Source organism: Mus caroli, chromosome 12, assembly GCF_900094665.2.
Source record: "Mus caroli chromosome 12, CAROLI_EIJ_v1.1, whole genome shotgun sequence".
In the NCBI taxonomy this organism is placed as follows: Eukaryota; Metazoa; Chordata; class Mammalia; order Rodentia; family Muridae; genus Mus; species Mus caroli.
The window spans coordinates 97,623,685-97,648,755 of NC_034581.1; the positions used below are offsets into that span (position 1 = coordinate 97,623,685).

At 41.7% G+C, this 25,071-nt stretch overlaps 1 protein-coding gene across 3 annotated transcripts in view; it reads left to right on the plus strand.

Moving 5' to 3' along the window:
* The first annotated feature begins 3,588 nt into the window (after positions 1–3,588).
* The window catches only part of Unc79 (unc-79 homolog, NALCN channel complex subunit), a 236,261-nt gene continuing 214,778 nt past the window's right edge, over positions 3,589–25,071 (plus strand). Inside the window, exon 1 of one of the 3 annotated variants that reach the window (XM_021178827.2) lies at positions 3,589–4,305. In XM_021178827.2, the coding sequence (XP_021034486.1) occupies positions 4,284–4,305 (22 nt within the window). In that variant the 5' untranslated portion in view covers positions 3,589–4,283. The remainder of the gene's footprint in view (positions 4,306–25,071) is intronic. The other 2 variants (XM_029484464.1, XM_021178826.2) reach the window with 2 other exon arrangements.

Genomic DNA, 25,071 nt, shown 5'->3' on the forward strand with positions numbered 1-25,071 from the left:
TCCAGCCCCCAAACATAGATTTTTGTGGATCTAGATACAGAAGAATTTAAAAGAAAGATGATATTCTAATTGTGTATGTGGAGAGGGCAGTTGTGCATGTGTATGCAGGTACCCATTAAGGTCTAGGACATGAGATTCCTTTAGAGCAATAGATGGTTGTGAGCCACCTGATTAGGTTCTGGGAACCAGACTTGGGTCCTCTGGAATGGCAGTACAAACTCTTAACTGCTGATAAATCTCTTCAGCCCTGTGATAATTTTTATAAGGGATTCTACTATCCATAAAACATTTTATTTTATTTCTAGAACATAAATACTGGGTAGAGTATGACAAAGTATTAAGATCTGATGTGGACTAGGTAATAATATTAGTTATCCTGCTATTGGTTGCCATTTTTCATTTTAGGAGAAAGAGTTTATGGCTCCAGAGGGTTAGAGTCTATAATGGTGAAGCAAAGACATGGTGCCAGAACAGGAAGCTGGGGGTTCACATCTTGAACAACAACAGGAAGTAGAGAGAGCAAACCTCAGGTGGTGTGTGGCTTCGAAACCTCAAAGCCTGCCTCTAATAACATGCTTCATGTAGCAGGGCCATACCTCCTAGACCTATCTAAACAATACCATTGACTTGGGCCCAAGTAGGCAACTGTTGAGCACTATAAGGGAATCTCATTCAAACCACCCTGTTGGGCAAGCTGGGGCTAGAACTCATGGTTTTTAGCATGTTTGACAAATACTCCACCACTTAGTTATAACCCCCACCATTTGAGTTCTCTCTCTTTTTTAAAAAATAGAACTTTAGTTTTTAAAAAGATTTATTTAGGAGTACACTGTAGCTGTCTTCAGAAACACCACAAGAGGGCATCAGATCCCATTACAGATGGTTGTGAGCCACCATGTGGTTGCTGGGAATTGAACTCAGGACCTCTGGAAAAGCAGTCAGTGCTCTTAACCACTGAGCCATCTCTCCAGCCCCATTTGAGTTCTTAAATTGACTTATTTCCTTTATCTTACAGTTCCCTTTCCTAAATTAATATTTCTAAAAAAGGCATAATCTTTTATTGATGATTGAATTATTTGCTTAATGAAACCATTACTATGTGTATGTGTGCGCGCGTGTGCGTGTGCGTGTGTGTGTGTGTGTGTATGTTAGAAGGCCAAACTCCAGACCCCACATGTGTTGGAGAAAAATTTTTCTACTGAGCTATACACTCAATCCTCCCTTTCATATTTCTATGTTTGAGGCATTTACTAACAGTAGAAGGAAAACATTTGGAGAAAGATTTGAAGAACATTATATCACAGAAGTCAAATGAAGAGGGAGTTTTCTTTTCCTTTAAGATTTATTTATTTATTTTTATTATTTATATGAGTACACTGTAGCTGTCTTCAGACACAACAGAAGAAGGCTTTGGATCCCATTATTGTGAGCCACCATGTGGTTGCTGGGAATTGAACTCAAAACCTTAGGAGCAGCAGTCAGTGCTCTTAACTGCTGAGTCATCTCTCCAGCCATGAAAAGGGAGTTTTAGAAAGAAATAAGGAGATACTTTGAATGCTGGCCCCAAGAGACAAAATAACTGTCATGGGTAGCAGAGAATTATCAAAGACTCCTGCAAGTATCTATTGTGGCCAGGAGTGGACCTCAGGTAGGCACAATAATGCAGCTAGAAGGTAGTGATGTGCACTGCTAATGCAGTAGGATGGTTAGTCCAGATCTTCCAATTTCTGCAATGGACAAAAAAGTAGTAAGAAAGGCTAAGGGCAGGGGGAAAAGGAAGGGGAGAAGATGAAGATAAGGAAGGTCACATCTCCCCAGAGGAGTAAGTCGGAGCTTGTGCTGGTATGGAGAAACTGGGTGTGGAGACTGTCCGGGCTGGTGAATTAGCCCTCACAAGTCCGAAGCCTGAAGCAGTGAGAGCCAAGGCTGAGGAATAGTGTCAATGGTGTGTATGATTAGGGACTTTGAAGGGGCCAAGAAGAGAACTGATCCGAATATACTGGAGGCCTGTGAGCATTCTGAGCAGCACTGCCAACAACAACTGCTGTTTGAGTGTGCTTGGAAGCTCTGGACTCTCATGAGTATACTCATGTAATCTTGACAACAACTTTTGATAGGACTATCACCATACTGTTTTTTGTTTTGTTTTGATGAGAAAAATCAAAGCATAAGAAAGTGAAAGAGCACAAAAGGCAGGTGTGAAACCCAGATCGGGATTCTCCCGGGGTGCGCATGACCTCAGCAGCAGCTGGTTCTCAATGTGGAGACAGATGTTCAGTGACAAACAGCAGCAACATCAGGCAGGGGGTGAGGGAATAATTTCCAAGGCGTATTTCTTCTTTTGTTCTGTGTTTGTCCAAGCTACTTTTTTTTTCCTTTCAAATTTCAATTACTGTTTTCTTTATTAATGCCTCCAGCTTCCCAGAAATTTTGGAATAAATCCTTGAGCTTTCCTCTAATCACACGAAACGTTTGTCATTTTCTCAGAAATGTTCATTATATTCATATTTTGTTCAGAACCACTTCCATGTATTTTGATTTTATTTACTCAAGACGAACTGTTCGCCGTCGTTCTTCAAAGAATCATTTGTCTTTGCCTGAGACGGGGCTGTGGTCTGGGGAGTAAGCAGTGGTAGAGCGCGATGGTCTCTGGGCAGGTACCTCAAGCTACCTACCAAGATTGCAGTCAGAGGGACATCCCCAGGAGCCAAATCTCTTCCCCTTGTTTGCAGTCAAACAGCTCCGCAGGACTTGCACCACGGACAGCTCCCTAGACGTCTGTTTTCCAGGCCACTTGGAATACCTTGATAATTGTTCCCAGTGTTTGTTTTTAATAGTCAAAGATCTGGATAATTAGTACTTTTCTCAGGGAACTTACTAGTATTTCCTTAACCTACATATCATTCTTCCTGAGATGGAAGAACATTGATTTTCTTCATATTAAAAATCGCTCAGCAACTTACAGTTCCTATTGCTTTTGCTAAACCAGTTTGCTATGCTTGTTGTTCCCCCACCCCCGCACCCCGCCCAGTTTTCCAAATGAACGATTTGAGTGAAGACTGGTTCTAATGACTGGCAGTTAGTCTTTCTGTTTCCGTTGTATTATTCCACTGCCCATTGATTCCGGGTGGCAGGATTTTATTGTTCCCATTTTACAGATGGTGAAGAACCACAGGCTTAACGGGTAGCAAGCAATGGAACAGGGTCTGGGATCTGGTTCTCCTAAACCCAGGCTTCCAGTGCTTTTCTACTTTGAGGTGGACTCTCCAGGAGTCTTCCTGTTAATATGCATGTTGCCCTTTTGATCGCTTCCCTTTTCCATTGGTTTCTGCTTCCCAGCAGAGAGAGGGGCTTCTTCCAGGCGCCCAGGCTGGACTGCTTGCGAGGAGCACACCTGGGTTCTTTCTGTCTCCAGTTTCTCCTCTTTCTTTTCTGTGGACCTTCCACCTTTACCATCTATGGAAATCTCCTCCTTTCCCTAGCTCCAACCCACACCCCCTCAAGTCTTCTCACAGCCCCCTGGCAGTGGGACCTCCCATCGCTGCTCAGCAGCAGGAGAGCCCATCCGCCAGGGGAGGCAGAGGGCACGGAGCGCAGCACGCCGGGAAGCCATGCAGAGGGTTACTTCTCCATTTCCTTCCTCGCAGTCCTCTGGAGCACTGTCGTCGCCCTCCGGCCCGGCTGTGTGCAGCCCGCCCCGGATCCGCCTCCCTGCCCTTCCTCCCGGAGGCTGAGACGCGCGTGGGACGCACCTGTGCTCCTCTCCGGTCACCGCGTCGAGGCGCCGGGGGCTGCTTCGCTCGCAGGATCTACGGGCCTGGAGAACGCCAATGGGGAGATCCAAATGGTCGGGGACTCCGGCACTTTAAGAGGCTTTTCTCTGGGAAACACCCGGCCCCTCCGTGCGCCTTATGAATGGAAATACTCCTCCCCCGGTCGAGCCCATTTTCCCATTTCACCAGGAGCCGCAGCTCGCTCTCTCCTTTCGGTCTCCCCGCCCACATCCACGCGGGCAGCTCCAGGAGGGGACGGACAGGAAGCCTTTGGCCGCCCATTAAATCCCACCCATTTCTCCGGGGGCGATTTCCTAACCTTCCGGGACCGAATTCTGCAATTTGATGTGCGTTTTGTCCGAATGGTAGCGACACGGGCCTAAGGGAGGGGGAAAGCGAGGGGGTGGGGGGTGGGGGGTATGCGCTCTTTTCCTCGCAACATCGCTGGCGGAGCGAGGGAGCTCACACGACACAGATTTTGGGGCAAAGCCTTTCCATCTGGACAGCACCATGTCCACCAAAGCGGAGCAGTGTAAGTAGCAGCCGGCCCGGCGTTCGGCCCGGCCTCCGGCTGGGAGCTATCGCAGCTGCGGCGTTTGCGGCTGCTGGGAGACCTTGGCATTGTGCTGGTGCGGGGGTGGGGGCTGAGGTTGGGGCGGGTGGCGGGTGGGGGGTGGAAGGAGGTGGGGGAGGGTGGACGGCGGAGGCAGCGCGGCGCTGTCCCCGGTGCTGAAAAATAATGCAGTCTACTGGGGCTAGCAGTGGGGTTCTCCAGACCGAAGACCCCGCGAGACGAAATTAAAATGGGGTCAATCTCGGGAAAAAGAGGCCTCGTATCTTTCAGATAAACATTTCGGTATCTCTTGTTGGAGTGGGGGAAGGGGGGCAGCGGCAAATCAGGGGCGGGGAACTGTCAGTTGCAACCAAAGCCTGCCTGGCCTTCTGAGCATGCCCAGTTCCTGGTGCTGGAGCCATCGGGGAGTTTGAGTCTGCAGTTTCCACTTCGGGTGGAAGAGGCAAGAAGGGAGAGAGGGGGGAGGGAACAGAGAGCAGGCTGAATTCTGCATTCAGTATAAAGAAAATTAACTCGTGCATAGCAACACTGCTCCCCTGGAGCAGCTAACCTCCACTGTGTGGGGGCTTACAAGACAGTGAAAGGGGCACTGGGAAAATGATCTAATTGATCTAATGATTTTTCCAAAGAGCAGGCTTTCTTTGTAGGGCAGCTTCCACAAACTCTAATTGCACAGGAGGAATTTGGTTGTACCAATAATGACTGGCTCTGTGCTTGGCTGGTAACATCATGGTAACTCCATGTGGACGGAGGACATTTCCAGCATGGTCCCCATAGTAACTCCTATTGCAATGTGCACTAGTAGGCCTTGGGTATGTACTTGGTAGGTTGGTTGATTTGATTGTTTACCTGAGTGCACTTGAGGGATTCAGAAACTTAAGCTTTTGGCTGTAAATAAACGATCATTTTAATAAGCAATCAGTTGGTATTTCATACAAGAGTATCTAGAACTTATTTTTCTAAATGATTCTTTGTGTCTTCCAAAGAAGTACACATTGATTCTGTAATGCTGTCACTTCTTAAGTCTGTGTAATTCTTCTTTGAAATGGTACTAGCACGGATTTGGAATGTGTTAGACAAAATGCTGTATACCATTTACCCACCACATAAGACTGACTGGCTGAAGATCACACGGTGTCCAGACTGATGCGGCTTTAGAAATTGTGTGTGCCCACTTTCCACCAGAGCTTTCACCATGATTTTGAAATCCAGAACAGCTGGGTGTAAATATTAGTTCTGCCTCTGTTTGACCTTGGGCAAGATAACTGACTCCTCCAAACTTCATTTCCTCATCTGTAGATCTGGGGCGAAGCTGCTGATAGTGTAGTTGTGATAATAAGTGAGAAAATACAGGTGAAATAGCTCATGATCCCAGCATATAACATATATCCAATACATGATAGCTACTGTGCAATCAAGCATGTCCCATTTCAATTGTCTATCTCTTCTAAACAGTGAAAAAAGTCCCTTGTGATTTTTTTTTGCCTGTTTCCAAAAGTCAAATGTACCCTCAAAGTTAAATTCTGTTTCTACAGAGACTTTCAAAAATATTGGATGTACTTATTTTACAGTATCCGTAACAGAATCAGTGCAGAGATTCCAACTTGAGGACAAATTGGTACCCCTGAAAACTTTATTGTACCCTGGTTGTCAGTAAGCCCCACCACCTGTCATTTGACTCTGTAACATATTATATAAGTGTTTTCAGGTTAAAGCCAGTGGATATCACTGTCCTCTTATTGTGCTCTCTTCCTTGTGTTGTATTTTAATGTCTGCCTCATGTTTTGTTTTGCTTTTTTCCTGGGCAGTGAATTCTAGGATGGCAGAAAAAAAAAAGTAGATCAGAGCTTGCTTGTGTAGTGCAATTTGTGTACTGAAATATAACTATACTATACTTGTTTGCAAAACAGATGTTTTTGTCTATAGAGAATAAACTGGACATGTTTTAGTTTGGGCTAAAACATGTGGATTTGAGCTGTGCATGCCCTTCTGATGACCTGTGAGACCTGGGTCAATTAGCTTAATAGTTTTGTGCCTTAGAATCTCATCTAAAGTAGGGAATGACAGTAATAGCTATCGTTGGAGGGCAAAGGGGATACATAAAAGGGTGCTGTTTTGGGGCCTTATAAACATATTTTACATTTAGAATTAGGAATTTATTTTTGCTTTTCCTCCTTTACGCACTTAACACGAATGGCTGTGATGTGCACTCCAGAAAACAGCAACAGAGCAGGAAAAGCGGCATAGTGGATGACGGTAAATACATTTCCTAAAGCCAAGTTGCAGATTGCAGTTTAAACTTGGACTTGGTAGGAGTACAGCAATTTGTAGAAGAGAAAGAAGAAAGGACCAAAGAGAAGATTTTTTTTTCTCTCTCTTGTACTGGGCGTGAAGATCACCAGAGGGAAAGGGGAGAGACAGAAGTCCTTGTCTCCTCTGCAGTCAGGAGTATGCACAGCACAGCCTTCTTAAGAACCAAGTAGAGGGAGGGTTAGGCTTAATATAGTGGAACAAGATTATTTTATGACTCTTTCTTGGAGCCTCTTGAGAAGTGAAGGTTCCACATACAGGAAGTGGATATAGTTTGGTTGAAGCAGCAAGAGGAAGTACTTGCATTTGAACCCAAACAGATTACGTTTACCTCCGAAGTGTAGAGTATCAGAGAGCTAGGACAAGCGGTCTTTATTTTGTATGCAGTAGCATTTTCTTACATGTGATAAGCAACAAATGCAAGATAGATTAGTTTTAGTGAAGATGTAGTTGTGAGCCTGTGTGAAGCCTTCAGTCTCTGTGCCGTCTGCAGAGCTTGCCTGATAACAGGAGGTGAAAACTCCCAGCATTCCCTCAAGCAACTGCAGAAGAGCCACGTTCTTGTTCCTCTTTGTGGCCCCCAACTTCTCTTTCAGAGTCTATTGTAGTGAAGATGTTTATACAGCACATGTAGACATAGGAATGGTTCATGATCTATCTGGGTTTCTTAAAGGGATTCTACCACCCCTCCCCCAACTTTTTCTTTCTGTTGGTAGTTAGCAATAACCAACCTGGAATGTGTGTGTGTGTGTGTGTGTGTGTGTGTGTGCGCTTTTTAGCATGAAGCTTTGCTTTTGACAATGGCAGAAGTTAAGTCTTGGGGCTCTAACTTCAGATTCTGGCCTTGGTTTGAATCTTGACTCTGCCTCTTGTAAGCTTCGTGACCTTGAACAAGTCAGTTTAACTCATCTAAGCTTTGGTTGAATCATTTATAATGCGATAGCTGTTGTGAAGATGGAAGAAGATGGCCTATGAGAAGTGCTTAGCACAGAAGGCTGGCCCATGGTGTGGAGTGGAGAGATGTGGCCTGCTTTTATCATCAAGAATAAAACCATGTGCTTGCTACCAAAGTGGGGATGGCATATATACTTTGAGTCTAGCTTTCTAGAATGCAGCAAGTTGTTTTTTTTAAAAAGTGATAGTATTTAAATGGGGCACAGACTATTGGACGAGACTGCACTCCTTGTTTCTCCTGCTTGGGGACTCCTAGAGTTGATATGTCTAGCAAAATGCTAGCTGGTTACCTACCCAGAACCATTTTAAGGCGTGAGCTGCTTTCCTGTCATTCTTTGTGTTGTGATGACAATGTGACAGTTGAGAAACATGAATCCTGTATCTGAACACCCGTCATAATGTCTGTCAAATTTGGAAACCAGCCACTAATAATTTAAATTCAAGATACCTAATTATATAATAGGTATCATTTTTAATGTGTTCATTAACTCAGTATCTTTGGCTTAATAACTAAACATAATTTTGATTACATTAGAGGTACTTAGAAAATTTTAAGTTATATATATTTTTGTGTGTGTGTGTACACGCGCGCATACACGTGTACTTGCACACCATGGGATGCCTGTCCAGGTTAGAGGACAACTTTTAGGAGCCTTTCCTTCTACCATGTGACTTAGAGGACTGAGCTCTGCTGTCGGGCTTTGTGACAAGCACTTTCATCTTTACCCATTGAGCCATCTTGCAGACAACTGAGCAGTTTAAGGATAAAGCTGCTCCTCCCTATGCAAGCTCAATCTTCCTGCTGCATAAATCAATAGATAGCTTCCTTTCTTTTTTTTTTCTTTTTTTTTTTTTTTTTGCACACGATAAAGTTACCAGGATAGAAAAACATTCTTCCTTTGAACACAGGACTGTGATCTGCAGTCTTGAAAAAAAAACTCTTTGCACAACACCACAGAGCAGCTTCTGGCAGGGGAAATGCTTGTTCTCTTCATATTCGCAACAATAAGTGATTTGTGATTGTAAAACAAACAACAGTTTTTAGTTTATGTTTTCCATGACTCCTCTGTGTTATTTGATACTAGTTCATGCATTTCTTAAACTCTCCCATGTTTCTGACCATCTACACTCAGCCTTTTTTTTTTTTTTTAAGGACTCTGTTTTGTTTTTAAAACACTTACCCAAATTTCCATATTTAGTCCAGCTTCCTTCTCCCTGCCTCCCCAATCATATCAGCTATCTCTCTTATGTTTATTACTCCCCAGGATAGCCTTCTAGTCCAAGCATGTATCTTGAACTAGATGCCCTTACATCTCTTCAGGCATCTAGCATGCAGATAAAAAGAGAAACCTCACTGTATTGTCTCAAAGTGGAACACTTTAAAAAATGTTCGTCTCGGGGAGTGGCGCCGTTTGTTTGAGCCAGGCAATTCCGAGTCTTCCAAGGCTTGCACTCTTCACAGTAAACTCTCCAGAAAGTCACTAAGTTCTTCATCTTCCGGCTCATCCAGCATCGTATCTGTTTTATAGTTTCACTGTGCGTGCAGTGGGCTGAGTATTTAATTCCAGCAGTGTACTATGTTCTTTGTCCGAAATGTTCTTTCCCTCTGTGGTCCTTAGTGTAGCGTGGCAGACGCTGACTTAATGCTGACTACTTAGCTCAGATGCTCTGCCCTCCTGTCCATCTCCTCTGTGTGTACTTAGATGCCCCACTAGATTCCAGCAATTAGTTTGATCTGTAGTTCCCTTAATTTACTTGGTGTGGGTATTGTATTGTGTGCTTATCATAGCTCCTGGATGTGTCACGTTGCTGGTGCACATTTTACACAAAAACTGTTTCTCGAAGAAATAAAAATGATTGAGGGTGGATGAAAAAAAAAATTGTGTGTGTGTGTGGAAGGATTACATAATGAAGTTCTTGAATATGGTTTTTGCTTTACTTCGTATTATTATGAAATTTGGCTCTCTTTCCAATGTGAATATTGCATAAAATATGTTTTTCAAATGGATTTATAATTGTCAAAAATACTTGAGAATATAGTTGCTTAATCAAATGTTGTAGTGTTTATATAACGAGTTACATTTTTATTGAATATTGAATATGATTTTGATTCTTTCTAATTAGCTAGAATTTCCTTTTATTATGTTTAGCACAATAATTATGATTCCTAATTGGTAGGCTGTCTTAGTCCACAACCAGCCAATTGGTTTTTGTAAGATAAAGTACATTAGAAGTCAGAGATCCTTTGAGATGTCGTTTTCTATGGATCCTGTTCAAGTCATATGTACTGATTGTCCAGCTGTGGGTAAGACTGATGTTGAATTCTTTTGGGCTGTCATGCTGTGTTAGCACAGTGGTTCTCAACCTTCCTAACTCCAATCCCTCAGTACAGATCCTCATGTTGTGGTGACCCCTAACTAAAAAATTACTTCCATTGCTACTTTATAACTGTAATCTAAATAATAATAATAATGTAAATGTAATAATAAATGCTGTTATGAATCGCAATGTAAATATTTTTGGAGACAGAGGTTTGCTGAAGGAGTTGAGACTCACAGGTTGAAACCATCATGTGAGATGTTCATGTGCATTTAACTCTTATGCTCTGAAGAGATATGGCAGTGCCATGGAAGCGAGCATTGCTGGCTCAGATGTGAAGTCTACTGCTGCAGACAGTGTAGAGAACTCACCACTAGTCTAGCTTTCAGTGGTGGGGAAGGCTCAGCCATTTTCTGTACCTTCTTTCATCTCAAGCATTCTATTTCTGTCTTGGTTGTCTGTCCTTCTAACCCCTTCAACAGTCCACAAATCATCACGAGTCTCATTTTATATTTGACGTTAGATTTGATGTAGGGAGGTGTCCAGCATCTTGAGGTATCTTTCGTTTTCATCAATCCCAGAGACTGACTGACTCATGAATAAAATTGAAAGGGTGTATGTATACATATACATTCATGTACCATATACTGTAGTTTCAATTGTAAGAACAAACGGGCTGGCCATAGACGTAGAAAAAGATGATAACTCATGATCATATGACCAATTTGCCATAAAGGGTTACATATATTTGAGATGGCTCAATCATAATCCACATTAAAAAAAGCTGGGTACATGTGTGCATGCACGTGCACAACACACACACACACACACACACACACACACACACACACGCATACACACACCAAAATAAAATAAAATAAAATAAATAAGGTAAGGTAAAAAAAAAAAAAAACAGGCATGGTGGCTTGCAATTTAATTCCAGCACTGGAGAGGTGAAATAGATATATGCCTGGGCCTTGCTGGTCTGCCAGCCTGGGCTTCTTGGTGAGCTCCAGGTCACTGAGAGACAGGGTAGATAAACCTCTAGAGATGAATAGTTCGTGAAGCTGTCCTTTGCTTCCATATGCATACACACGAGTATGCACACACAGGTCTCCCCTGTTCTGCTCCACAAGAGTTAGTTATTTACATTTGAATCTTAACCTTTCACAGGGAAGATTAGATATTTATTGTTTCTGCCTTCTTATGCCAAAGGCAGTTTGGTATATATCACTTCTAATGTTAACTTTGAGAGAGAAGGGCTAATATACTGGTACTCTGGCATTATCTCAAACATGCCTTAGATAGATCACTTCCTCTTCTTGCCATTGCCAATTAGTTATGGAATTTAGCATAGCTTTTCTCTATTATGACAGCCTTCTAACATAAGCCCTGGGTTTGCTTCTGACAGCAGATCTTGGTTGTCAGTTTGACACATCTGGGAAGAGGGAACTTTGTTTGAGAAAATTATTCCACTATATTGAGCTGTGGGCAAGCCTATGGGGGCATGTTCTTGATTGATGATTAATGTGGGGAGGTTCAGCCCAGTATGGACGGCATCATCCCTGGGCAGGAAGATCTGGGATATAAGAAAGATGGCTGAGTAAGCCAGAGGAACAAGCCAGGAAGCAGTGTTCCTCTGTGGTCTCTGCTTCAGTTCCTGCTTCCAGGCTCCTGCTTGAGTTCCTGCCTTGCATTCACTTAATGATGGGCTGTACCATTTAAGCCAAATGAATCCTTTCCTTCTGCAAGTTCTTTTTGGTAAGTGCTTTATGACAGCAAAGCAAAGCAAATTAGAGTGCTGCTCTTCTCCCCATCAAATGTATTGTAATACAGTAGCCTGGATGACCCATTAAAAATACAGAGACCATTCTGCCGGGGTCCTCAGCTTTAAAACTTATGACTAACTGACCATCATCACTGACCTGTGTCAGAGCTCTACTACTTAAGGAGAGGAGCAATCACTTTCTATACAGTCAAATAGTGAAATGTATGTAGGGTAACTTCTGTTTGGTGGTAGCATAACAAAGTTCCCAGAAACTTGCCTTTCCCCCCACCACTTAAAAAGCGCATTCCAGGTCTTTCTCACTTCCTCCTTTGATGGTGGAGTTATAAAAAGACTCATGACCGGTGCTCATCTAGTTAGTGCAGAGCACAGGAATCTTTCTCTCCAAATATGAATATTCCTTTAGCTTGACTCATAATAAAGACAAGCTACTGGCTGACTACTTTTATTACCTGTGTTCCATAGGAATAACTGTTGAGTCATTTGCCTTCATTCTCTACCTGTGCAGCTGAAGGGAAAAAGAAGAAAGGAAGGAAGGAAGAAGAAAAGAAAGGAGAAGAGAGAGATGGTGTATGTGTGTGTGTGTGGCCATGTCTCCATCTTCTGTGGCTCCTGTAGAAATTACTAGAACCTGGGTGGCTTAAAACAGCAATATCAAATACAGTCCAGACAGTTGTTGTTTTTGTCTGTCTTCTTCTGTGAGTGGGTCTCACGATGCAGCATCCTGTAGCCTAGAACTTGCCATTCTGCCCTTGTATCTCAGATATTGGGTTGTTAGGTGTGTACCAACACATGTGATTTCTTGTCTTGTTTTTAACTTTCATAAGAACACACTGTTATTTCTCTGTTAAGTAAGATATTCTTTTAGATCTTTATAATATTCAGTAACAAAATATCCACCTATCAATTGTTTATACTTTATTAGGTTAAAATATTTGTTTTATTTTTACTTTATGTGTATGTGTGAGTACCTGAATGGGAATGGATGTGCACGTACCACTTGCATGCTTGGTGCCTAAGGAGGCAAGACATGTCAGATTCCCTGGAACTGAAGTTGCAGGTAGTTGTGAGCTACCATGTAGGTCTTGGGAAATCAATCCTGGTCCTCTGCAAGAATAGCGAGTGTCCTTAATCCCCTAGTCATCTATCCAGCCTCTGAAGTCTCTCTCTCTCTCTCTCTCTCTCTCTCTCTCTCTCAGCATGAGCGAGTAATTAATTGAGTTAAATTCATTTTCTACATCCATTGCAAGCATATGACATCTTTCAACTTTATTACATTTGGAAAACTTTGAGAAATTTTGAATTAATATTAACTAGTTGGTTGGTTGGCAAGGTTTGGAGGAGGTAGAGTAGGGGTGAGCTCTAGTCAGGATTTGGGAACAATCTTCTGTTTAGTATTGCAAGGGAGTTTGGGACACTTTGTCTTGCTCTGCAGCACAATAGTGTGGAGTCTATTCATTCTTAAAGACTTTCTGCTTTTTGTCTACTGGGGTGAGATTTGGTATGTTTTATTTCTCATAACAATAACAGTACATTTCACATGTGTTTCCTGTTTTGTTTGTATGGGGTCATGAAAAAGTCCCTGTGAACTCAAAAGCCCTCAGGTTTCATATTTGCTTTTCTTGATCATTTTTAGTGTGGTGTGTTTATGCTTTCTTCCTGGGCCTCCTACCCATTAATTCCAGCCTTTCTTATTCCTCATTTTTTTCATTTAATATTTATTTATTGTTGTGAGTTTTGAGTTTCTATTAATTTAATTTTTGTCAACATATGTACTTCATATATTTTTTGATGTTTCCTTTGGTTATAGCTTACGGATTTCTGGTTACAGATTAGAGATATTATCATTATTTTCAAGAAATTTTACATAGAACTCCTGCTTTGCCAAGAGCCAATTATGGTGTAAATTCCAACATGGTTGGGCTTTTTGTTTTTCAGTTTTGTTATTGATTTCTATTTTTATTGCTCTGTATTCCAAAAATGATGAACTGCTATTACTTAAAACCTTCAAGTTTTCTTGTTTTTTTCCATGTTCCATGTGCACTTAAAAGACTGCTGTAATGTCTATCATTGATCAGAATATCACACTTGACAGATATCTACATGATTGATTTTGATTAGCTCTTCTGCACTCTGTTGATTATTAGTGCACTTGACTGGATTGGGGAGGTATGTGGAGGTCTTTTTGATTAGTGGGTTTCTGTCTGTTCCTGCATCATTGCGTGTTGCTGCTCATGGATGTTAATCTCATTCTATTGGGTGCAAAAATATCCATGACCAAAACCTTCACTGTGAATGTAGCCTTCAGCATCATGACACACACAGGCACATCTAGCAATGGTGACCTTCTCAGGCGTAAAGATTATGGCTCTGGTTTGCTCTCTGTTTGTTTGTTTACTTGATACATAATCGTGCCTTTTTAACTCCTTTGAGTTTCTTTGTTTTAGGTATGTCTTTTCTATTCTGTATAGGGTTGGATTTTTCTTTATTAGCTAATCTGTAAATCCCATTCTTTTAGTAGGTGAGTTAAGCCCATTTATATTCACTGATATGATTAATATGTTTGGCTTAGCTCTATCTTTTTTTTTTTTTACATATTTTATATCAAAGGCTTTTTTATATGGAGTGGGTTTTTAATTTTCTTATTTGTTCTATTCATTAAATTTATATTAATTTCTTTATGTGAGGGCAATTAGCTCCTATGTTTGGGGGGCTAATTATTTCTCTATATTGAACAATATCGAAATTATGTAGCCTCCCCTCGCCCAGTATCTGATATAAATAATATCTCTTTATTCATAATTAATGTCTATTAGTGAGTCATATCTACATGCACTATTTATTCTCCAGGCTTTTCAGCTTTTTACTAATTGTACAGTTGGTTCTGGGTTTTCTCCCTATAGTCATGTCTCAGCCTTGCTCTGTGGCTCACTAACAGTACCCACCTCTTATTCTTTCTAACAGATTCTACCAGAAGGGCTCACAGCCTCAATATGCCTTGAGTTTTGGCAGGTTTATGAGAGTTTGTTTATAGCCTTGTACTTGAAGACTAGGTTGTGTAGATATAAAACCCTTGACTTATATTTCCCATATTCAAGGGCCTTGAATTTGTTAAATTTGGGGAGAGGGCGTTAAGAATTGATAAATAACCTAGTGCCAGTATTATTTCTCTTTTCTTGCTTACTGTTTTTGTCTGTTTGCCCAAGATGAACTCCCCCACCCCACGCCTTAAAGTAGCTTTAACATGACATGACATGATTCATTGTTGGCTGTGTTGAAGTCATTGCTGTGTTTCGATATTCAATTTCAAGGTATTTTAGGAAAATATTTTGAAACTATTGTTTTGATATTTGTTTTTTCCTATTTTTTTGGGACATGATCCATATCTTTTTCTCATGATCCATATCTTATGTATGTATTTCTTTTAAGAAAAATGTTGTTTATTTATATGTATGAGTGAGTACTTTTCCTGCACATTCATCTGTGCGCCATGCACACGCCCAGTACCCATGGAGACCAGAAGAGGGCACTGGATCCCTGGGAGTAGAGTTACAGATGGTTTGTGAGCCACTGTGTAGGTGCTAGGAATTGAACATGGCTCCTCTGGAAGAACAGCCAGAACTCCTAGTCACTGAGCTCTCTCTCCAGCTACTGCATCTCTCTCTCTCTCTCTTTTAATTATCTTCTGAATAAATAATTTTCTGTTGTTTTAAATATATATATATATATATATATGTCTTTATCTTTAAAATATCTATTTGTTTTGTATGTGTTACTATGAGTCTGTAGGCATCTGTGCAGATGTGCATGCATGGATGTCAAGAGAAGCCTACTATCCTTCCTCACTCACTCCTCTGAGGCAGGGTGTAGTGGAATCCAGCAGCAACATGGCTGCTCTGGCAAGGCATCATATCCCAAACTATGATCTGGCTGGAATGCAGACCTGCCCTTAGCACATGCCTTTGATCTCTCTGGCTGGAATGTAGACACGCCTTTAGTACACAGCTTTAATCCCAAACAAATGCCATCTAATTGAGGGGCAGACAAAGCGATGAATCAGAGAAAATTTGACAGAATGAGTCAGACATAGGATATGCCCAACTTTCACAAGGACAAGAAAGAGAGGCTACTTAAGGGCAGTGAGGGAGTTAATTGAGTTGAGCTGAGTTGGGGTGACTTTGGTTGAGTGTAGTTGTAACTCAGTTAAGTTTGGAGTAGTAGTCCAGTTCATGGAGTTCAGAGGCAGTCTTTCTAAGCAGAGTAACTCAGTCAGGAGCCAAGAGAAGCCAATTTGAATCAGTTCGCTTGGAGAGGAGTTTGCGCCAGAAGAGCTGAGTTCAGAACCAGCTGGCCAGAGTTCAGAAAGAGCTAGAAAGGGTGAGTTTATTCAGTAGTAAGTCTCAGAGGCCGAAAATTCTAGGCCTAGGTTAGCAGAAGAAGGCTGGAAGCTGAAGCTGTCAGGGTTCAGGCTTGCAGAAGATTAGCTTGTACAGAGGTTAGAAGCATCCAGGTGTAGGCCCAGGGAGAGTTAGAACAGAGATAGAAGTGCTCTGGGCTCAGCACAAGCCCTGTATTCATAAAGTTTGGGTGTGTCTCTCCTCTCATCCCTTCATCTGAGAAAATAAAAGTGACATTTACATTTACAGCAGGGTCTCTCCCTGAACCTTGGGCTTACAATTTCTCAGCCAGGCTAGAAGCCAGCAAGCCTCATTGATCTTCCTGTTGCTGGCCCCTCAGAAGGGGTTAGACGTGCCTTCAGGGACATCTGGCTTGTGCAAGTCCTGGAATCTGAACTCTAGTCCTCATACCTATTCCGTAAACGTTTATTGACAAGATATCTCTCCAGGATTGTATTTTAAAAAAATATGCCTTTATTAGTCACTTTTGAACTAGCCTATTCGTGGTGATTCTACACATAAACTCATTTACTTAGCCCCTACCTTGAAATGGTAAATATAGATTAAAAAATGGACACCACTTAGTTGAATATTGTCATCTCATGATTATCATCTTATTATATGCATAAGCATTAGCTTGTAATCATAAGCATTTGACTATATCATTATGTTTTCTTCTGTTTGCCAATTTTGGAAATAGTTTCACATAGTAAAGTCAATCTGTCTTCAAAATGTAGCTGGATGGATTTTCCTAAATTTATACACGCATGTAAGGTGCTACCACAGTCAGAGTGACAGGGCCCTCACCATAGAAGAGTGCCTGCCCTTTTGACCATGAGCTGCTCCCGCTACCCCAGCTCCAGAAGGACACTCACTTGTGTCTGTCACGGAAGGATTGCCTTTTGTAGAATTTCACATAAATGCAGTCGTTCATCACTTAGCGTCCATATTTATCTTTTGTTTTTTCTGTTTTCTTGTTCAGCTGAGACAATCAGTTAATTTATAAAGAGAAAAGGGTTTTAAAGGTCATTGCCTGTGTTTGTTTTTGGGCGAGGGTGAGCCAGCATGCCATGGAGCTGAGAAAGCTTCTTAGCTTGTGGCAGTCAGGGAACAAAGAGAGGAGAATCTGGGTTCCCAGTAGGACACACCCCACTGGCACGCACCAGTGACCTAATGCCTTTCCATTAGATTCCACCCCTTGAAGGTTCTGCTACCCCCTGAAGATGCCACAGGCTGGTCACCTTTGGGGAACTCCTACCCAAACTATAGCAGGTCTTAATTAGCACAATGTTTTTGAAGGTTACTTGTGTCATTCTCCTTTACGGCTCTGTCGTATGTTGTGGCATGTGTGCATCGCCCTTCATTTACACATTCACCATTCAGTAGATATCTAGATAGCGTCCAGCTCTTGGACCTTGTGGGTGGTGCTGCTGGGGATGTTGGTGTGTGTGTTTCATGTGGGATTTATTTTTTATTTGTCTGGTTTTTTTTTTGAGACTGTATCTCACTATGGATTCCATACTGGTCTGAAGTTCACTATGTGGTCCTGGTTGGTCTCGAATTTTCAGTAATTCTTCTGTCTCAGCTTTTCAAGTGCTGGGATTGTAGACATGGTCCAAGTCCCTGGCTTTGGGCATGTTTCACTTGTGTGTGTGTGTGTGTGTGTGTGTGTGTGTGGTGTATGTACATGACTATACAGATGTAATTGTGTGTACATGTAGAGGCCAGAGCAGGATGTCAAGGTGAACCCTGTTGCTCTGTCTTATTTTCTTTAGGCAGAGCCTCTCACTACACCGGAGGCTAGATTGGCAGGCCAGTGAATGCTTGGGATTCTCCGGTTTCCACTCTCAATGCTGAGGTCGCAGACACATGCAGGCATGCCTGGCTTTTTCTGTGGGTGCTAGAGATTTGAACTCAGGTCCTGGTGCTTACACCGAGCCACACTCCTTACCTCTGTTTACACGCTTTAGGTTCAATACCTGGGATACAATTGCTTGATATTATGATTAGTGAATATTTGATGTTAAAAGATTCTGCCCTACCCTTTTATAAAATGGTTGTAATGTTTTTGTACTCTCACCAGAAATGTAGGAGAGGGTTCCAGCATTCTTTGTCCTTGCCTCTACTTAATATTCTCAATCATTTTAATCTTACCCTTTCTAGTCAGGGTATATGGAATCTTCTTTGGTTTTAGCTAGCATTTCTCAGAGGACTCGCATCATGGAGAATATTTCCATGTGCTCATTGGCTGTTTGGTATCTTCTTCTGGACAATGCCTGTTCTAATCCGTTGGCCATTTTAATTGAGATGTTTGGTTTTATTGAGTCGTAAGAGTTTTGTGTGAGCTCTAGGCTCAAGGACATTTTCCTGAAAATTTTGCCTCCAAATATGTAGCTTATCTTTGTGTTTTATTAACTACAACTTAAAAAAAAAGGGTGGTGTGTGTGTGTTCACATGTATGTGCAGAAGTGTGTGTACGTGTGTGGAGGTCAGAGGACAACCTTGGCTGTTAGCTTCAGGAAGGCCATCTCCCTCCTTTGAGGCAGAGGCAGCTATTGGCGTGGAGGCTCACCAGTTAGATTAGACTGTCTAGCTTGTAGCTTCAGGGACCCACTTGTCTCTGCTTCTGCAGCACTGGGATTACAAGTGTGTGCCACCATCCCTGGCATTGAACTCAGCTCCTCATGCTTGTGAGCAAGCGTCTTGCCAAATGAGCTACCTCCCCCATCCCTAACTGTGACTTTAAAGATGAGAGCTTTTAAATGTCCTTGTTTCTTATGTAAATTTTTCTTTTATCATTTTTGCTTTGATATCCTCTTCGAGAATTATTTTTTTCTGACCACTGTCACAAATATTTTCTCCAAGGTTGTGTAGAAGTTAAATTGTTTTTCCTCTAACTTTTAGCTCTGTGAATACTTTAGAGTCAATTTCCATGTGTGATGTGAGGTGAGGTTTGGGATTTATTGTTTCTCCATACAATATCCATTCATTCAGGCTCCATTTGCTATGAAACCCATCTTGTCTTTATTGAAGTCCCTGGAGACCTTTGCAGAGAATCAGTGAACCGTGGTTGTGTAGCTTTATCTCCGTGCTCCATTCTGTTTATCCATTTGAGCCTCTCTCTTTATTCTAAGACACACCGCCTTTGCAAGTCTGTGTTGTACATTCTCTTTCAAACTTGTTTCAGCTTTTTTGCTTTTCATATAGGTTTTTAAATCTTGACACACACACACGAGAACACACTTGGGGACATCTTATTGAATTGCCCTTTGCAATATTATATCTTTAATTAAATGTTCTCCCTAAGTGTTTTGGTGAATGAAGTTGTTTTCTCAATTTTGTTTCTGGGGGGCATGGCTTGTAGCTCAGTGGGAGAGTGCACGTGGGACACTTGCAAGTCTCTGGGTTCCATCTCCACATCTAACAGAACAAAGTAAGCCTGACACGGGGGGCCTCATTCCTCTAAGTCCAGTGAAAGGGAACTAATGTCGGAGGCTTGGGAGCTCCTGGTCTAGCCTGGGCTTCATTTTGAGTTCCAGGCCATCCTGAGCTATAGTATGAACCCCTGTCTTAAAAAAAGAAAACCAAACAAGCAAACAAACCCCAGGCAGTAGTGGTGCACACCAAATCTCAGTACTCAGGAGGCAGAGGCAGGCAAATCTTTAAGCTTGAGGCAAGCCTGATCTACAGAGGGAGTTCCAGGACTGCCAGGACTACACAGAGAAATTCTGTCTTGAGAAACTAAACCAGGGGCTGGTGAGATGGCTCAGTGGGTAAGAGCACCCGACTGCTCTTCCGAAGGTCTAGAGTTCAAATCCCAGCAACCACATGGTGGCTCACAACCACCCGAAATGAGGTCTGATGCCCTTTTCTGGTGTGTCTGAAGACAGCTACAGTGTACTTACCTATAATAAATAAATAAATCTTAAAAAAAAAAGATTAAAAAAAAAAGAGAAACTAAACCAAACTAAAGGAAACAACACACCCCACCCCCAAAACAAACAAACAAAATCCAGAACAAATAACACAACAAATCTTGTCAAGGGGCTAGGGAGCTGGCTCAGTCTGGGACTTACTTGCTACACAAGCATGAGTTTGGATTTCGAACACTCAGGTATAAAGCTGGTCCCCGTGGCACACACATGTGACCCCAGCACAATTGCAGCAGAGATGGGAAGATTTTTAGGACCTATTGGCCATCCAATTAGACCAATTAGTAAACTCCAGGCTCAGTGAGAAACTACCTCAAAGCAAATAAGGCAGAGAGAGACTGGAGAGGAACTTGAGCGTCAACCTCTGACCACCACATCCATGCACAGGAATGTGTATGTGTGCACAGGCGTGCACCTATAGACAACACACATGGATACATGAATACACACACACACACACACACACACACATACACCCCAAAAGCTAAAGCAAAGCACAAGCCAACAACAATAAGAAAAGACAACTTTAGAAGTTTGTTTTCTAAGTGCAGTTGTTGTAAGAGCTTGCAGCACTGAGTTCCCGGTGGTTTTGTGTTTTTACGGACACCTCGGCAGCCATGCTTCTGTGGTAGGCTTAGCAGCTCGGTTTGGATGGAGGTTATTTGAGGTTTTCAAAACACACGATCATGTGTCTTGCCTCAGTTACCTGTATTTCTTTTAATTGCCTAATTGCACTGGCTCAGACCTTGGGAACAAGGTTAAATAAAAACTGTGGGTGGGCGTTCTTACAGTCCTCTGTTTTCTCTGCCACTGACCACTCTGAGCCTCTCTCAGGATTAGACCAGCCTTGGATTACTGAAATAAACCCTGCTTGGTTAGAATCTATGTTCCTTTAAAACATTGTTGAATTCAGTTTGCTAATAATTTGTTAAGGATTTTCCTACCTGAAAAATACTGGTACATAATCTCTCTCTGTCTCTGTCTCTTTCTCTGACTCTGTCTCTCTCTGTCTCTCTTTGTGTCTGCTGCTGTATAGCTCTAACATAGATTTTTTTTTTTTGTGTGTGACCTGAAAGGGGTAGGCACGTCTTCCCAACAGCATTCACTCAGTTAATTCTGCAGAGCTGAACGTTCTCCCATCTGGCTCCTTTTTTGACACTGTCAACCTAGAGATACCAGAGTTCCCGAACAATTTCCTCAATTATGCCCCCTCCCTACCCTCAAATGCCAATCCAAGGCCTGTGTAGCTTCACCTGAGCCCTCCGGTGGCCATCTACAAACCAGAGCCTTGCAACTCTCCTCAGGTCTTATTAGTTTGCTTGAACCTTTCACAGAACCCCAGGGGAACATATTTGCTGGTTTCTGATGAAGGACATTGCAAAGATTTCAGATGAATGGATGCCCAGGGCTGAGGCATGGGGAAGAGGCACAGGGCTCCCGTGCTCCTCCTGAGTTCCCCACTTTCCAGAAACCTCCATGTGCTCAGCTGTCTGGAAGCCATCAGAACCTGTCCTTTGTGCTTGTCTAGCGACCTCGTTGCATAAGCGTTAGTGAGGCTGACATATGCTTAGGACTGAGGAAGGTGCCGTGTGTCTCCCAGATATGAGCAGGGCTCCTTATGAAACTGGATGGTCTTATACCTACTCTCATACTCTCTGGATGGTCTCATACTACTGAAAAAATATGCCAGACAATTTCTAAATGTCTAGCTCTGAGATAGAAAAGTGAGGGGACATTAGGGAAATCTTAGGGTTTTTTCTATGTCTGATTGTTGAGAGTAAAAGGAATAGGCCGAGAAGGAGAGAGAAATATATGTATGTGTATGTGTGTGTGTATATGTATGCCTGTGTGTTTATATATGCATGTATATATATGCAGGTATGCATATATGTAAATATATAAATGGTTTCTGGTAAATATATAAATATATATATGCTTCTGCAGTCTCAATGTTGTCTCAAGAAACTCATTTACTTTTATTGTTACCAAGCTTTTCCAAGCAAAGGTGAAAAACTTACTTTTACCATATTACTCTAGGCATTTATGGAATAACAAAGACCATGGAGTTAGAAGCTCCACCCTGTGGCCCAAATATCCCCAAACAAGACTGGGGAGATGGCTTAGTGGTTCACATGTTTGTCATGCAAGCTCAATGACCTAAGGTCACATCCCCCATACCCAAGTCAAAAAAGCTGACATGGCTGCACACATCTGTCACCCCGGCACTGGGGTGGATGCAGGAGGATTCCTGGATCTCACTAGCTGCCAGCCAGCCAAGGCGGTCAAGCATGCACACATTTTTTTTTTTGTGTGTGTGTGTGTCTACCTGCACAAATCTGTGCACACACATGAACATATGTATGCACATGAGACCCATAAACATATATCATATTACCACAGGTCAGTTATGGTTATTTGTGTCTCTCAAAAAATTCGTTCATGGTGTCCATTTGGCAAATTTGTCCATATGTCTGTGTATTGACATAAACTTGTTTGTGCCTCTTTTTTTCTCATCTGTAGAATTTGTTGCTATATTTTTAAGTTTGCTGTTCTATTATGTGCAAGCATGCTTTGTGTGTGTGTGTGTGTGTGTGTGTGTGTGTGCGTGCACGAGTGCGCATTTGCTTGTGCTCACCCACGTACAAGCTGCAGACTAACTTTGGGCGTATTCCTCTTTTGCTGTCTAGGGTACTTTTTTGAGTAAGGGTCTTTTGCTAAACCTGGAACCTACTGGTTCATCTGGTCTAGTGGTTCTCAACCTGTGGGTCATGACATTTTTGGGGGCATGGAATGACCCACTCACAGGGTCACATATCAGATATACTACATATCAGATTTTTACATTAAGATTCATAACAGTAGTAAAATTACAGTTATGAAATAGCAATGAAAATAATTTTATAGTTGGGGGGTCACCATAACATGAGGACTGTATTAAAGGGTTGCAGCATTAGGGAGGTTGAGAGCCACTGAGCTAGACTGTCTAACCATTGCGCCCCTAAGATCCACCTGTCTTTGCAACCCCAGAATTGTGGTTATAGATGTATGTCACAGTGCCTGGTCTTTGTGTGGGTGCTGGAGAGCTGAACTCAGGTCTTCATGCTTAATACCTTGCACTTTGCCCACTGAACTGTGACTTCAAAGCTATTCCTTTATTTCTGATACTGGCAGTTACTGCCTGATTTTTATTCTTGAATTTCCTGGTTAGATGTTTTGAATTTCACTGGTGTCAAACAGCCAGTGTTGGTTTGACACTTTTCTTAGCTACACTGTTTCTATCCTTTGGTTTGGTTGGACTTAATTCTCTCTAGTTTATTGACATAAAAGCCTATATCATTGTTTTGAAATCTTCCCTTATTAAGCAGTTTTAAAGCCACTTATTTCCTCGTCAGTCCCACGTTAAGAGAATCCTATTGTCCTATCTTTTTTGTCTGTTTGTTATTTTTTCTGGACAGGGTCTCGCTGGCTTTGAACATGGCTATGATGTGGTCCTTCTGCCTTCGCCTCTTAAACACTGAGAGAACAGGTGTGTGCCACCATGTTGGCCCTTAGATTTTGATAGGTTATATTTTCATTATTGCTTAGCTCAAAACATTTTCTAATGTCTCTGGTTTGTTTATTTATCTATTTTTGAGCCTTAGAATTCTTTAGCAATGGACTTAATTCCGAATATTTGGGATTTCCCTAGTTACTCTGATTGTTTTTGATTTCTAACATCATTTCGCTCTGACATAGAGAACACATTTTGTGTACTTTGACTCTTTTTAACTTTTATTTGTTTTACGACCCTAAATATGGTCTGTGCTAATAAACATTCCTTGTATAATTGAAGAGAATGCTATTGCAGTTGAGTGATATGTTAAAGTCTACTATATTTTTGATGCATTTTGCCTGATTTTCTCCATCAGTTATTGATTAAAGTATGTTGCAATCTTTACCTCTATGTGATTTATTTTTTCTTTAAATCAATCAACATTTGTTTTGTGGGTTTGAATGCTTTCCTGTTCGTTGTCTTTTTCATTGTTATGAGGCCTGCGCTTGGCCTCTGTTGTGGTGTCTTGTCTTGATGACTGCTTTATAGGCTATTGATATTGCCACCATGGTCTGCTTTTGCTGATTGTGTGTGTGATAGATTTTCCACCCATGTCTTCCCAACATTCTAGACTTTACTTCCTAGGTTTGTGTCTGTTTGTTTCATTTAGAATTTAGTGGTTGAGCTGGAGTTTAGTTCTGTTGTCAGGGTGCTTACCTACTGTGCATGAACTTCTGGGTTCAGTCACCAGTGCTGAACAAGCTGGGTGTGGTAGCACAGGCGTGTGACCCCAACACTTGAGGATACAAGAATCTTAGAAGTTCAAGGTCATCCTTAGCTATGGAGACAGTTTTTAGGAAAAAAAAAAAAGAAACCTACAAATGGTTGCTTTAGCAATGATAACATACAATTAATTTACAATAGTTTACAAAATATAAATGTGCTGATTGTATAAAAGTCTTTTTCATGTCTTTGTTTTATAGTTGTTTTTTGGTAATATAACTATGTATGTTACATGTTCCCCAAAGCAACATTATAAGTTTAAATTTTAAGTTATGTGATTAGTAAAGAAATTAGGAGAAAATGTTTATTTTTGTTGTTTTATCAAAATATTCAATTTTTGAGAGGCTCCGTCCCTCTCCCTCCCCCTCTGCCTCTCTCCCTACCTCTCTTTCCTTCCCCCTCTCCCTCTCTCCGCCTCTCTTCCTCTCCTCCCCACCCTTTCCTCTTCCCCTCTCTTTCCCTCCCTTCATCCATTCCTTGCTTTCTTCCTTTTAAACTGGGAAGTTACTTTTCCTTCTTCCCATGAAGATTCAAGTTTCCATGGGAAGTTGCTGGGTGTTTTGTTTTGTTTTGTTGTATAAATCTGCTTGTGACCAAACCTTTAAACATCTTTTTATCCAAAGAGATCTTTATTGTGCTCTTAACCTTTCATAATAGTTGTTTTATTCTGGATTCTGCATTCTGCTTTATCAGTTCTTTTCAGTCGAGATG